The sequence below is a fragment of the Meleagris gallopavo genome, chromosome 8 (assembly GCF_000146605.3).
Source record: "Meleagris gallopavo isolate NT-WF06-2002-E0010 breed Aviagen turkey brand Nicholas breeding stock chromosome 8, Turkey_5.1, whole genome shotgun sequence".
NCBI lineage: Eukaryota > Metazoa > Chordata > Aves > Galliformes > Phasianidae > Meleagris > Meleagris gallopavo.
Genome location: NC_015018.2, coordinates 7023561 through 7037629, shown reverse-complemented (window position 1 = coordinate 7037629; position 14069 = coordinate 7023561). Strand labels below are relative to the sequence as shown.

The 14069-nt window shown below is 38.1% G+C and overlaps 1 protein-coding gene across 3 annotated transcripts; it reads left to right on the top strand.

Annotated features, from left to right (window-relative positions):
- The first annotated feature begins 1587 nt into the window (after positions 1-1587).
- Positions 1588-13424, top strand: LOC104911899. Of its 3 annotated transcripts, none has more exons than XM_031554354.1 (2): positions 1588-1681; positions 12123-13424. In XM_031554354.1, the coding sequence occupies exon 2, from the start codon at positions 12192-12194 to the stop codon at positions 12942-12944; it is 753 nt and encodes a 250-aa protein (XP_031410214.1). In that variant the 5' UTR covers positions 1588-1681; positions 12123-12191; the 3' UTR covers positions 12945-13424. The 3 variants fall into 3 exon arrangements, with proteins under 3 accessions (XP_031410214.1, XP_010712531.3, XP_031410215.1); XM_010714229.3 differs by lacking the exon at positions 1588-1681 and adding an exon at positions 2283-2489; XM_031554355.1 differs by lacking the exon at positions 1588-1681 and adding an exon at positions 7782-7806.
- Positions 13425-14069: the final 645 nt, after the last annotated feature.

Sequence of the window (14069 nt, the reverse complement as noted above, 5' to 3'; positions counted from 1 at the left end):
TTTTTACAAAGGAGAAATTCAGCTTTTGTTTGAGACTTGTCCATATGGAGCAATGTAAACTTTGAAGTCTGCTGCCAGAGTAATAACTAGGTCTGCTTCTCAACTTATAAGATGTTCCTTGGCATTTTTGAGAGGGGAACTGAGCCGTGCCTGGAGAGCAGTTCAGTCTAGCAGGCAGGACACTGAAACGAGTTAATTGCCCTTTCTCCATTTACTTCTTCAGTCAACCAATAATGAGTTACTGAGCAGACTGTATTTAGGGCTGTTCTTTGAAGTGTTAATATGGATGCCTAAAAGGTACTGGAATGTATCAAGACATCTAAATATTTCTTCACTTTTACAATAGTATCATAGCTATTAAGTAGTTCAGCTGGCTTGTTCTTAATCTCTCATTTTAGAGAGAAGAAGGAAGAGGATATAAAACTTTAGTCACTCTTCCTAATTTAATGCATTAAAATATCAAAGAAATCTGGGGAAGAAAAAAACCAACAAAACAAAAACCAACCAACAATAAAAACCCAAAACAACCAAACAACCAAACCAACAATGACAAAAAACACGTTACCAAGCTGAACAGTTCTCTACAAGATGAAACTGGTGAAACTGGCCTTTTTACTGTCTGGAGCCTGGACTATATTTAGAGAATGAAAGTCATTTTCTATTGTTCCTGCATGCTGACATAATGTAGGATGAAATGTGAGCAAACCGTATACAAATGGCCTGAGAAATGTAGTGCTGTTTTGTATGGTGCTGCGGGTATCCAGAGCTTTTGTTCATGTCTCATCAGTCAGGGATCAACTTGTCTTGTGCCTAGGAATATTTGTTTTTTAATATTAGTCTCGATGCAATATATTATATTGTTTTGTCATACTGCTAGACTAAAGCTAATAATGTTCTTTCATGCAGTAGTCTAAAAATTGTGTGAACCCTAATGGCTACTGAGAGCAGACTGTGAGAACATGTGAAGTAATCAGTATCTCCATCTAGAGTTTATCAGATGACAGTGAACTTTTGCCTGGTGATTTCTCTTAAGTAATTGTTCTAACTCCTCTTCTGAAGAAGAATGAAGGAGTCTTCTCTATTTTTTTTCTTTGTTTTCTGTTCTAGTTTAAGAATATTCTAGTGGGCAAGTTCCATGACTTGATTTAGATGGATATGTGAAGTTACATCTTAACAGTAATGAAACTTGGAATAACGATGTATGAAATCTAATTAGATGTAGAAAAGTGGTGGGTTGGGGAAATGTTTAAATTTGCATAGCATTAAAAAAAAATAAAATCAGACTGTTTATTTGTAGAAATCATATAGTACTTAATAAACTTTGAAAAGAATCATGGAAATAAAATACTATTTTTCAACCTTGGCAGTGTGATGTGCAACAGGCCAGCAGACAAACTAGAGGGGAGGGGCAAACCATTTTCCTGGTTCTTTTGATAGAGATGTTTGTTTAGATATGAAATTCTCACTATCTGAAGAAATACCTGCAAATGGTTGCTGTTGCTATCTGCTGGTTACTGGTAGCTGGAGGCAATGAAAGAACTTACTCTTGGAAGCAGTGTTCCAGAACCCTTGGTAACAGATTTTCCACTGGTAAACAGTAGAAGGGCTATAAAGACTTAAAGCTGACTTGCTGAAGTGGAACATCAAGAGTGTCCAATTTGAGAGGGCAGTTCCAACTTGGGTAGGCATCTTTTAAAGGCATGGGTAGAGAGAAAAATATACATGTAAAGTTACTTTTTCCTCTTGTCAATTCTGTGATTATCTGAAACATCTGGTAGGCAAACCTGCAAGTAATCAACATACACAGTCACAGTTTTCTGATCCTGTAGTAGGGGCTCAAGCTCCTAAAGCAAAGTGCAAGGCAAGCAGGTCAGTGTCATGCTTTCTCTTTCACAATCAGTAATGCTATCATAAGATGGACTCAAAAGGACTGAGATTTATTGGGAATTTTTTCAGATAAAGTCTTTTTACTATAAATTAAAGCTGTTTGATTTTCCAGAGGATCAGTGTTGTTAACCAGTGTATTAATTGGTAAGGCATTTAAAAAGCCTATAAAAATACAAATTTTAGCATACATTTTCAACGTGAAAAGTTCAACTACTGTATTTCTTCCTGGGGAAAAAAAAAAAAAACAACAACCAACTTTAACAGATTTGTGTGCGTATATAATGAAAAAAAATGGAGGTGTATTATAAGATTTCTGGCTAGTTAGGATATCACAATGCCATCACTTCCTGTGGACTTCAGTAGAATCTCACATTAACCTCAGCAAAGTAGAAAAACTCGTAAATATATTGATGCCTTTCTGGGGGAAAACAGAAAAGAATGGTGTGGCTTTTTGGTGTCTTGTTTTTCCCTGTTCTCTTTTTTTATTATACTTCTCCCCCTCTCTCTTTCTGCACAGGGTGGGTATTCTGCTCCCTCCTTCTCTCCCTGGCAGGGCTCATTCCAGGGCATCCCTCGGACTGTTCCACCGCACCGCAGACAGAGTGAGTCTGTACTTCTCACTCATCTCCCTCACCGTGTTCCAGTAGAAGCTTCCCTTTGCACGCACTGTTCATCTTGTAGTATCCTCCTTTCTCAGGCAGATTTACAGGCATACACAACAGTCTGTGGCTAACCAAAATGCTTCCTTCAGCCAGCGTAAAAGCAGCTACAACTTAGAGCTTTGTAACGGTTACTGAATGCTGATCCACTTCAGCAGATCTTCAGGCAAAACCGGAGTAGTCCCATGTTTCCAGTCTTGTCTTAACATAAATCTTGCTTGCTGCATTTTCCCTTTGTTTTTCATGGCCGTAATACACTATCCCATTTGCATTTGTTCTGTTTGCTCATAAGTCTGCATGTATGCGTATGTGGATGTATTCACATGAATATGTTGTGGATGTACGTAAAAAGATATTGGTGACAATGTAGTTGTCGTTGCCTCTCACAAGAATTTTTCTTAACTTTTCGGAATGGCTTTCCTCAAATTAGTTTATTTTTCTCCTGGTATTTATTGTTTAAAAAAAAAAACAAAAAACACAACTAAAAACTTCTAATACATCGAAGTGGCTGTTGCAAGACTTGCATGATTTGCTAACGTTGCTTTTGTGCTAGCTAAAGTGTGGGCTGATATAAGATGCTTTTGTTCTCTTGGCTTGGATCTGCAAAACAAAGACAATTGCTGATTTTAAAAATGTGTACTTACGTAGATGTAGAGAAATGGTAAGTCTTATTTTGTGCTTTGGATTGCATTGTATACATATAATTGTTCAAAGAAATATAACTAGTTAATAAAGCAAAGTTATATTTTTTAAATTTACTGTAATTTGAAAATTACAGTGTTTGTTTAGCAATGTCCAAGAGTGTATTTGGATGGGAAATGCAGTATAATTGTGGAAAGAGTAAGATTTCCAGGGCTGGTGGAGATCTGAAGAGTAAGCTGCACCTTGGAAAAAACTAAGCTTACATTTATTTCAGTTTGAAATAATCCTGACAATTATTTCAACTGCAGGAAAAGAAAATCTTGTAAGATATCTCAAATTGTATTTCAAATACTCTCTTGACGTTTGTGACAATATTCATTTAATCAACTCACCAGGAATGCACTCCCGGTTCCATAGGCTGTTCTCTTTGCAGTAGAAGGATATGCTTTGTTTGTGTGTTTGCCTGTGTGTAAATGTAGTGAATGTAGAGCTCCCAGCGCTGATCATCATGTGTCTGTTTCTGGCTAGAGGGCAACAGTAGCACAGCGTGGCTGGTGTGCTGGCCTAGCAGCAGGGAATTGGAGTTTGAAAAGATTGGTCTTAAATCTGAGGAGCATATAAATACTACAGCTCTGGAATTCAGCAGTCATAGAGCCAGAACTGACAGCAGTACCTGAACTCCCAGATTTGCACCTCTGTGTCATGTCATTTTTCTACTTTCTTAGTGGTTCTGAGCTCCCACTTTTTTTCCACCCACTGCAGCAGCCTCTTATTCAAGGATTTCGCAGTGAACTTCCATTACTGAAGCTGATTGGATTTTAAGTACACATCTTATGCATTGGATTCTATAAATGAATAGTTACTGGAGTTATCACTAGCATCTTTGCTAGTGATGGATCCTCCATACTAGGTTTTCTTTTGGTTCAGGCAGATTTTAGGTCTTCTGTCTTTAGTAAGGAATGCCAAAGGGAGGGAATTGAGGCAAAAGGTAAGGTGGGTATTGCCACTGAGGGGGGAGGGGAGGGGGAAAGCAGTTCTTTTGCAGTAATATTGAGTTGGATGGGAACACAAAGGAGTGTTTTGGCAGTGTTTTCCATCCAGAGATAATTGGAATTAGGCACTTGCATAGATTATGCACAAACTTGAACACTGGAATGTGGGAGGTTCTGTCCAAAGATCAGGAAGCACTTCCTTATTGTACAGGTATTGGAGCACTGGCACAGGCTCCTCCTTGGTGATCTTTGGAAGCCTCCTGGATGTGTCCTTGGGCACTTTGCTCTGGAGATCCCTGCTGGAGCAAGAGTTGGGCCAGCACCCAGAGGGTCCTGCCAACCTCAGCCATTGTGAGATTACGGATCCCAAACCTAAGACAGCATCTGCTCTTGTGAATGATGCAAGTATTTGCTGTTACTAATAGATGATAGCTACTTAGAAACAGTGTAGATCAAGAATGTAAATCTGTAAACCGGTCATATGTAGTTGTTTACTATAATTCTATGGCTGCTGGACTGCTAATTATAGAATCATAGAATGGCCTGGGTTGAAAAGGACCACAATGATCATCTAGTTTGTGCAGGGTTGCCAGCCACCAGACCAGGCTGCCCAGAGCCACATCCAGCCAGGCCTTGAATGCCTCCAGGGATGGGGCATCCACAGCCTCCTTGGGCAACCTGTTCCAGTGCGTCACCACCCTCTGTGTGGAAAAACTTCTTCCTAATATCTAACCTAAACCTCTCCTGTCTCAGTTTAAAACCATTCTCTCTTGTCCTATCCCTATCCACCATTCTAAACAACCATTTAACCTTCTGTTTATACACTCCCTTCAAGTATTGGAAGGCCACAATGAGGTCTCCCCAGAGCCTTCTCCTCTTCAAGCTAAACAAGCCTCTTCTCATAGAAGAGGTGCTCCAGCCCTCTGATCATTTTAGTGCCCTCCTCTGGACCCGCTCCAAGAGCTCCATGTCCTTCCTGTGATGGGGGCCCCAGGCCTGGACTCAGCACTGCAGATGGGGCCTCACAAGAGCCAAGTAGAGGGGGACAATCACCTCCCTCTCTGTGCTGGCCACCCCTTTTTTCATGCAGCCCAGAACACAGTTCCGGGCTACAAGTGCACACTGCTGCCTCATGCCCAGCTTCTCATTCACCAGGACCCCCCAAGTCCTTTTCCAGAGGGCTGCTCTCAAGGAGATCTTCCCCACTTTGTATAAATACCTGGGATTGCCCTGACTCAAGTGCAGCATCCTGCACTTGGCTTTCTTGAACCTCATTAGGTTTTCATGGCTCCACTTCTCCAGCCGGTCCAGTTCTCTCTGGCTGGCTTCCCTTCCTTCCATCCAGTGCATCGGCTGCACCGCTCAGCTTGGTGTCATCTGCAAACTTGCTGAGGGTGCACTCGATGCCATTGTCTGTGTCATTGATGAAGATATTGAGAAGCACGAGTCCCAAGGCTGTGGGACACCACTTGTGACTGTTCTCCACTGATCACATGTGCCCCTGCTGTCAAATATTGTAATACTTTTGTGCATATGCTTCTTCTGTAAGCACTGATTTCAAGGTTGGTGTGCTTACAGCCTGATTTGCCCTAAGGCCCATCCATTCGAGAGTTTGTTGTGTTGTTTTTTTTTTTTTTTGTGCCATGCTTTGGAGTCATGTGCATATTTTGTACTTCAAAGGAGAATAGTTTTTATAATATTTTGTTGCTTCAGCAGCCTTGGAGACAATTCAGCATTCCATATTTCATAAACATTTTCCCAATAGTGTGTGGATTTCTTTTTAAGAATGAAACTGTTTGGTTTTGTTGTTCCAGTATCTCAGGTGTGCTGAACTTGATTTGTCTATTATGTTGCTTTATTTTTCTATTGATAATAGGATATAATTTGATGATATAGCAAACCTTCTCCAATGCCATTCAAAACTTTTCTATTTGTATCCTGGAGTTTTAACAATGCATCTCTAGAAACACTACGTTTTCAATAAGCCAATTATAAATTGTTGTAACAATAGAAGAATATACTACCAGTGTATCTCAGCACCTAGCCCTACCTACTTTTTCCATATAGAAATAGAGATGAAAGCCATTCTTTTGCTCACCTGAAGCTCTGCAGTTGTCTACATTTGTTTACTAAGCACTTTGTGGGAAAAGTATTCAGAGCTTTTGTATATAAGAATTACAAATAAAGGTAATGAAAGTAGTTCTAGCAGAATTTCCACAATAAATATATAAATTTCCTGATCAATTTAGGTTCTTGGTAGGGTGTGCGATGTCTTGATATTAACAGAACAAATTTGCTTCAGAAAATTAACTTGGAAATTCTATGAGTCTCACATTAAGAGTGATAAATTATTACAAATGTCCTGAAAAGACTGTATTATTGTCCTTTATTCTCTCACAACACAAATAAATACATACAGTGTGCAGTTACATGAAGAAATGTCCTTTAAGAAAACACCCTTCTCCCTAGTTGGGTAGTTGGATGTTTGGACTACAGTGGAAATGTTTCTTGTGTGTAATCACTTACGTTTGCAATCAAAGCTTAATTATGTATGGCCATACTTTTCTCTTAGTTGCCCATAAATCTGAGTTTGTGGACGAAAAACCTGCCTTGATGTATTATCTTATTTTCAGCAATTTTTTTTTTAGAAAGTTCTGTTTATACACACACTATGCAGAAGAATCCGTGCTATGCCATATTATTATTTTATTACCTCACACAGTGGTGAATGATAGTTTGAAGAAAGGGGAGAGATTCAGTCTGTTATATCTCATAGTTTGATGTCTTACTCCATCCTACCAAATGCTATGTTATGATGCTGGAACACAGGTTTAATACAGCTAACTGGAAAAAAAAGAAAGGGGAAAAAAATCAAAATATTGACAAATGCTACAGATTTAAGGTGTGAAATGTTGTTCGTAGAAAATGACAGCTTTTCCATGTAGACTTCCAGCAAGGCTGCATTTTCAAAGGAAGGTCTGTGAAATAACAGCTTATCCTGTGCAACGGCAGTGAGGTGTGATGTCAGAAAATGAAGCATGTATGTGATGGAGTTTGTGTTCCTCCTCACTCCTTTTCCAAAAAGAAGACACATTAGTTTGGAGTCTCTTCAGACTCATGAGTGAGTTGCCAGGAAGATGGATGCAGTCAACAAGGTTGGAATATGTAATGCAGTTTAACTTATGACATTGTTGTTCATTGTTAGGTATTTAGCATATATGTGTTTGGATGCAGGTATTTTTGATGTTTGCGCTTATAATCATGCACAAATGCTGGTTAATATTCTGAAGGGTATTTGAAGTATAAGAGATTAAATGTGTTAAAAGAATTGAAGTTAAAAGAGCAGAGGTATTCCGTGCCGATTTTGCTGTAAACATGGTTTGTGCTGCATTACTTAAACACTTAAATTGCTGTCTTTGTTTCTGGAAGATGGATGAAAAACAAATGTGGGATGTGCTAATTGCAATTTAAACGATGAAAAGTTGCAGTTCTGTCATGGCAATTGCTCAATGTTTTGTCTTGGTCCTCTGACATCATTGTCCTTGTCTCTTTCTTGTCTCTGCTTTCCCATTATGCCATTGGCAAGGAGTTGAGAAGTTAGTCCATTACTTCTGTGATAAAGCGTGGTACAGTACAACTTCAGATTTCTTCCCATCTCCTCCTCACGCATTTTACTGTTGTTCTTTTGCCCTATGCATGATGCATGTCTATTGGAGATGTGCATGCTGTTTTTATTTCTCATTCCTTCATTTCCTTTGTTTCTCAAAATACTGCAGGGGGAAAATGTCTGTATTTAGTTCTGCAGAGATACTGTACGGGGAGTTGAGATGGGTATTCAGATTGGAGAAACAGAGTAACCAAAGCAAAAATGAAGGGAATTTTAGAGATAGTGCAGTGCCTGTAACTGTTATGTCTACATTGACATAACTGCTTATCAGTATAACGTACTTATTTACGTCTTTATTAGTTTTGCATTGGAAAACTATCTCAGTGGTTCAGTACCTTTATACTAATTATAAACCTCTTCATGGATATTGGCATTTTTCAATAGATGATCAGAGAAACAAGGAAAAATCCCTGAGGCTGATGTGATAGGAACTCCGATTGAATAGTCTTGATTGGTGCATCAATATGTCCAAGTACTTGAAGCTCTTGCCACTACAGAAAATTCTGTTTCTTCGTCTTGCAATGTGTTCACAAAGCATTTTGTCTGCTCTACTTTCTGAGGAGAACTAATTGTCCTCAGTTACATGGTACTAGAAATAAGTTTGAGCATCGAACTTCACATTTCAGGAACATCAGGAAGGAATGTAGGTGTTTTTGTCTCCCTGGATTTTTTTTCTTTGGACAAAAGAAGAAATCTTAGCATGACGGTCTCCACCAAGTCATGGTCCATCTCTCTTTGAAGTACTGTCTAATGTGCATTTGAAGCAAGACAGACAACAAATTTTTAGGAATTCTATGAACTAAAGTATTATTTATAGGAGGGGAAATGCTTTGTTATCTTTCTATTCTTCCTCCCTGTGGCAGATTTCACAAGCAGTAGTCCTTCTACTGGCTTTTAGACCAATAGCTTAGTCATAATTTGTTAAAACCCCATGAACAGGAACTTGCATGTTTTTGAAGTATTTTTCTGCTTTCACTGTCACTTAGATGTGTAGCAACTTGAGATAATCTGTATTTCTGGTAACTGACCAGACTTTGAATAAGTGGAAATGCGAAGTTAGGAAATAGTACAGTATTTAAAAAAAAACTTGGCAAAAGATGATACCATATCTTTAGAGCCCTCTTTATAATTTTGGGCACGTACCTGTCTTCTGTTTGAATTATGAATTTCATGGATCTTAACTTGCTTATACCCTTTCAGATTATGATAGGTAACAAGAGAAGTATGGATTTGGCTATTTTTCTACATAAAGCATTAATGCAAAATGGTCCAAATTGAAAAGTCTAAGTATTACCTATTCTACTGTCAGAAGCCTTGTAATAACAGCATTATCAAAAGCTTGTTTCTCTGTTGTTCGTGTTTCTATTAACTTTCTTTTTCAGCAAGTTAATTTTTCTGATTAGTATAACTAGCATAATTAGTTTCTAAGTTAAGATTTGTAGTGTCAGGAAAAATTTGCATTTTTTTAAGACTGGCATTTAGAGGCCCTTTCTAGGAGAAAGGAAAGGTTTTGGTGTTGTGTACATATTTGAACTCGACATAATATTACTTGCTATAAGCATAATTTTTTTTGCATCATTAGATGAGAAAATCAGTTATTTAAGTATTTGTACAGTAATAATATGTGCCTTGCTTTGATTTCTGTGCACGTTTTTAGCAGTTTTGTTTTTGTAGGTGTGCTCTCAAAATAATAAACCAGTTTGGCTAGCATCTTATAAACTGGAAGGATACTAATTTCTGTAACCCGCTACAGAAACTCTGAAAAACAGCATTCATATCTGTGGGATTTCTTAAACAAAGCTGTAACTTATAAAATTTTGAATTACTTCTTGTTTTTAGTACTTCCTGTAAGATTGCTTGCTTAAGAAGGATGGTTTTGCATTTGACAGCACTCAGAAAAAATAGGTTGTTATGGAAAAGTACATTCATTCTAGAGGAAGGTTTTTTACTCATCTGATGCCAATTTTAAATCCTCCTTCCCCTCCAAAACCGATTGTATTCAGACTGTTCAACATGTTTCTCACTTCACGTATTGATGTCACTGGTCCAACTTAGATGTTGCCTTTTCTTACAACTAGGACTGGTATATTTTAAGTGGAAAAAGGTGGCTAGCAAATTGGAATTTGAAAAAGAGCCTCAGTATTTCTCCCATTACCATTAATTTTTCTCATTATGATGACTGAGGATTCTGTTTGTAGCAGTAATATTACAAGATGAAAGATGAAAATCTGAATCAGAATCCTAGGATGTGCTCTTGTTTTAGAAACATTATAGAATTTTAGCGTGCACAGATATCATTGTAGTCTCTCTGCTAAATCTGAGAAGAGCAAAAAGGCTGAACAAATAATGTTTCACATTTTGAAGCTGAGAATAATAATTCAAGAGAGTGCCTGAAGTGATAGTTGTACTCAAGTCCCTTAAGACAAATATTGCTTGTTTTACTCTAACTTATTTTACTTGTAAACAAATGCTTTAAGCGTGTTGACTATGCGTGTACAAACTATAATTTGGGCAGGATTCAAGTAGTTTCAGCAAATTTCATGGATAGGACTAGCTTGTTGCAGTTGAGTTCCTTTATAAAGAAAATGAGAGAATCATCCAAACTTGAAGCTTATTAAAAGTATAGTTTAAGTTCTAATTGGTTTTGGGGTTTGCAGTGGTAGGGTTAATGCAGTGTGTGGAGGCTGCGGTGTGCAGCGGTGGAGGATTGTAGCTAAAGCCAATTGATGTACAAGGGAAAAGGCCCTGCCAGCAACATGAGCGAGCTTCTCTCATTTACAGGCACTACTGGTGAACGTTAGCATGGTTATTTACTATGGATAAATTATTTACTATAGAGGGATACTGAAGATCCCCAGAGCTTACCCTGTGCATAACATTTTGTCTGTATAGTCAGATGGGAGTCTGAGGTAGACAGAGGAAGAAGGATATGCAACAAAACTGTGAAGGAATAGGAGAGCTGTGACGTATCTATTTGGTGTAGACAAAACCTGCTTATTCATACATTTCAGAGCCTGATGAAGAAACTCAGAATTCTCACAGTAATTTGCCCTCCACAGGTATTTTCTTGACAGTTGGTAGTTAGAAGCAAGATTAAACTTTACACCTTACACCTTAATTTAAATTGAAGCACTGCTGTTATCCATAAAAATGACCTGTCCTTTTTGGACTTTACTTTGTGATCCAGAAGAATTACTGGCAGTAATTTTTTGTCCAGTACTAACATGTCTCTTCTGGCAAAATATAATGTCTTTGTTGTGTTACTTTTCTCTCTTTGGTTATTAGTGTAGCAGTATGGTGATCGCTAGCTTCACATGTACTTTGTTATACTATTTTGTTGAAGATCATTTCTTTACCAGCCCATTTGAACTCACTTCAAGATAAGCAGTTTGCTACATCTATTCTGTAACCTAATTATAGCATACCTGTATCCAATTTTCCGGCATCAGTTATGCAAAGAAAATGTGCTGTAAATTCATTTACTTCCCCTCCTTTGTGCTTGCTCAGTCCCCAGTGATGGTATTTTGTGAACTTCTGCTGCCTTTGGGCCATCCTCTCCCTATCCCGGATTTCCCCCAGTAAAGGGGCTTATCTCTATTCATGATGAAAGAAAGATGCAGTGTCAGAAAACTGGGTGAGAACTGTAAAGGGACACCTTCCTCATGTTTATAGCTATGTAGTATAACTCCCTGGACTTCACTGGGATTGTTTCTGCTTACTGTTCTGCACGTGAAGGAAATCAGAAGTAAACCACTCTCCAATACAGGGAAACCTTCATGAAAATGAATATATTTTATATAAACTTCATTCCTGTGTGTACAGTATGTAGCAACGATGGAAGCTTTGGGGTAGCTAACTTGAGTACACAGCATATACAAACTAAAAGATGGATAGTCTGATAGCTGTTGCATTTGTTTAAGGATTCAAATCAGAATTTGAACAATATTCTTGTGTTACTGTTAGGATGTCCTGCAGACTTAAGGCAAAACCATCAACCAAGTTTTTTTGTTTCTTACTTTACACTGATTTTTTTATTTTATTTTTTTTTTGTCCTTATTATTGTGTATTTCAGTACTGGTTTAACTTTTTCCACCTAAGTTACAAATCACATTTGTACATGTCCCATAAACCATCCTATTTTACCAAAGTAAAATGTTTTACTTTTATAAAAGATATACAGCTGTTACCAAGCATCCAGTCAGCATACTTGGGGTTCAGAATGTTATCTGGTGCTTTCTTTGCCTAACATATTACTGCATTCTTTTCTCTTTACAGCCTCAAGTACTACAGCCTTCCAGCAGCCTTCCCAGTTCCACAGACCTCGTCCAGGGAAAACTAATAAAAATGCCACATATCGAGGCCCCCAGTGAATATTCTAAACATGGTGTGCATGAAAATGGCAATCATCAGAATCAAAATGCTGCAAATATATCTCTGAGAAATAGCCTGAATGATGTAACCACTTCAGTGAACACACAATTAAGCATAAAAGATGAGAATACATTGTATTTGGAAAATGTGAAAAATAAATATACTGAAGATCCTGGGGAGGTGGCTAGTGATAAAAAAGGTATGTTACTGTCTTGTTCTCGTCTTCAGACCTCTACCCGAATTGATGCTAGAGAGGTGTGGACTGAGGTAGCTGTGAAAGGTCAATCCTCACTCATATACCAGGCTTCTCGGCCAAAGACTTCAAGAATTGCAAAGCCCCCAACTGCTTTAGTGCCTCCTACAATGGCCGTACTCGCAAGGTCTGCAAATCATTCCGCTGCTTCCAAGGAACCTGAGCTTCTACCGTCAAGTAGTTCGACTCAACTACAGCCAACGTCTGGTCCGGATGACCTGAAGGGTAAACAGAGTCAGAAAGCATCCAAACTTCGCCCACCAACTATATCCTTTGTTAAATCTAAGCAAGTGAGCAGTCAGAAATCCACGTCGGTGTCTCAAGAGCCTCAAAGCACCAGTTTGAAAACTAACATCCCAAAGCCACAAGTACAGAGAAAGGAAAATGTGCAAACGCAGAACACCGCTTTGCATTCTGGGGACAGTTTGCCCTCTAATCGGCATTCCCGCCTCCCTAAGCCAAAGACACACTGAGGACATACCTACGTCTCATTGGGTGATGTCATATGTTAAATTGCTTCCTCCGTATTGACGGCCATTGAGGCTGTTTCATCTGCAGCCTGAGTGAATAGCAAAAAGAGCGTTTTCCTTTAGTGTTTGCATATTCTGTTTTTTGTTCTGAAGCTCACGTTACGAGCTGTGCAGCAGTTCTTGAGAGTGTTAAATTATATTGTAATTCTGTATTAATGATTGTATTGCACAGTGATCTTAGTACTGAAGCCTGGTGGCCGTGAATATCAGAATGCTGCACTATGTATTCCAGGAGGGCAGAAATGATATCTTACCTCTGTTAACTTGAGTAATTAGACAATGAAATTACTTTTCAGTTTAACTTCTTGGTTCTGAGGACTCGTTAGGTTAGAGTGGTAGAAAGTTAGAATTATTAGCAGATGTTTTGTTGGCCATAATTCTGACTCTGCATTTCAGAGGCCTATGCAAAAATCCTCGTATTTATCATTATCTGAAGACTGACATATTTAATGTTATTTAATCGGATGGGTTGAGTGGTTTGTGTTGTTTTTGCTGTAATCTGAAGTTGCTCTGTTCTTTATTTATCTAGTTTTCACTCTTCACAGACAACAGATTTCACATGGTGAAATGAATCTTCTCTCTTAAACAGCATCATTTGTTAAGATATTGTGGTATGTTTTTATTGTGTAATAGACACATTACTGGGTAGATTCTCAAAACGTAGTGCTAAGGATATTTGTGCAAAACCTTGCAATGCAGGCTCTTATGAATTGGTAAGTAAGGAGCCCGGGGAAATTAGGGGTCCATAACACCTATGTTGAGGTTGCACAACATGCATTTTAATGGATATATTTTAACTTTTATTGTACTGTTTGTATTTATTGATTTCTGTTTAATATTGAAAGACTCTGAAGTACCTGACTTGAAACGTTTGCACAAATTTTGCCATATGTGTAAGGATTTGAAACTATTTTACGTAATAAAACTTGTATTAAAAAAGCAACTATTTTTAAATAATAATAAATTAACCCAATTTATTTGTCCTTATCCAGAGCTGGTACTCTAAGAGTTTTTCAGAGATGTGCATTTTCTTTTGGGAGTTTTTCTGTAATTTTTTTTTTTTTTTTT

What these genes read in the sequence shown, in the direction of transcription:
- LOC104911899 (XM_010714229.3), top strand. Translation starts at nt 2,298, where the DNA reads ATGCCTTTCTGGGGGAAAACAGAAAAGAATGGTGTGGCTTTTTGGTGT. An exon ending in TCCACCGCACCGCAGACAGA is followed by an intron (nt 2,490 to 12,122) that starts GTGAGTCTGTAC and finishes TTCTCTTTACAG; the next exon opens with CCTCAAGTACTACAGCCTTC.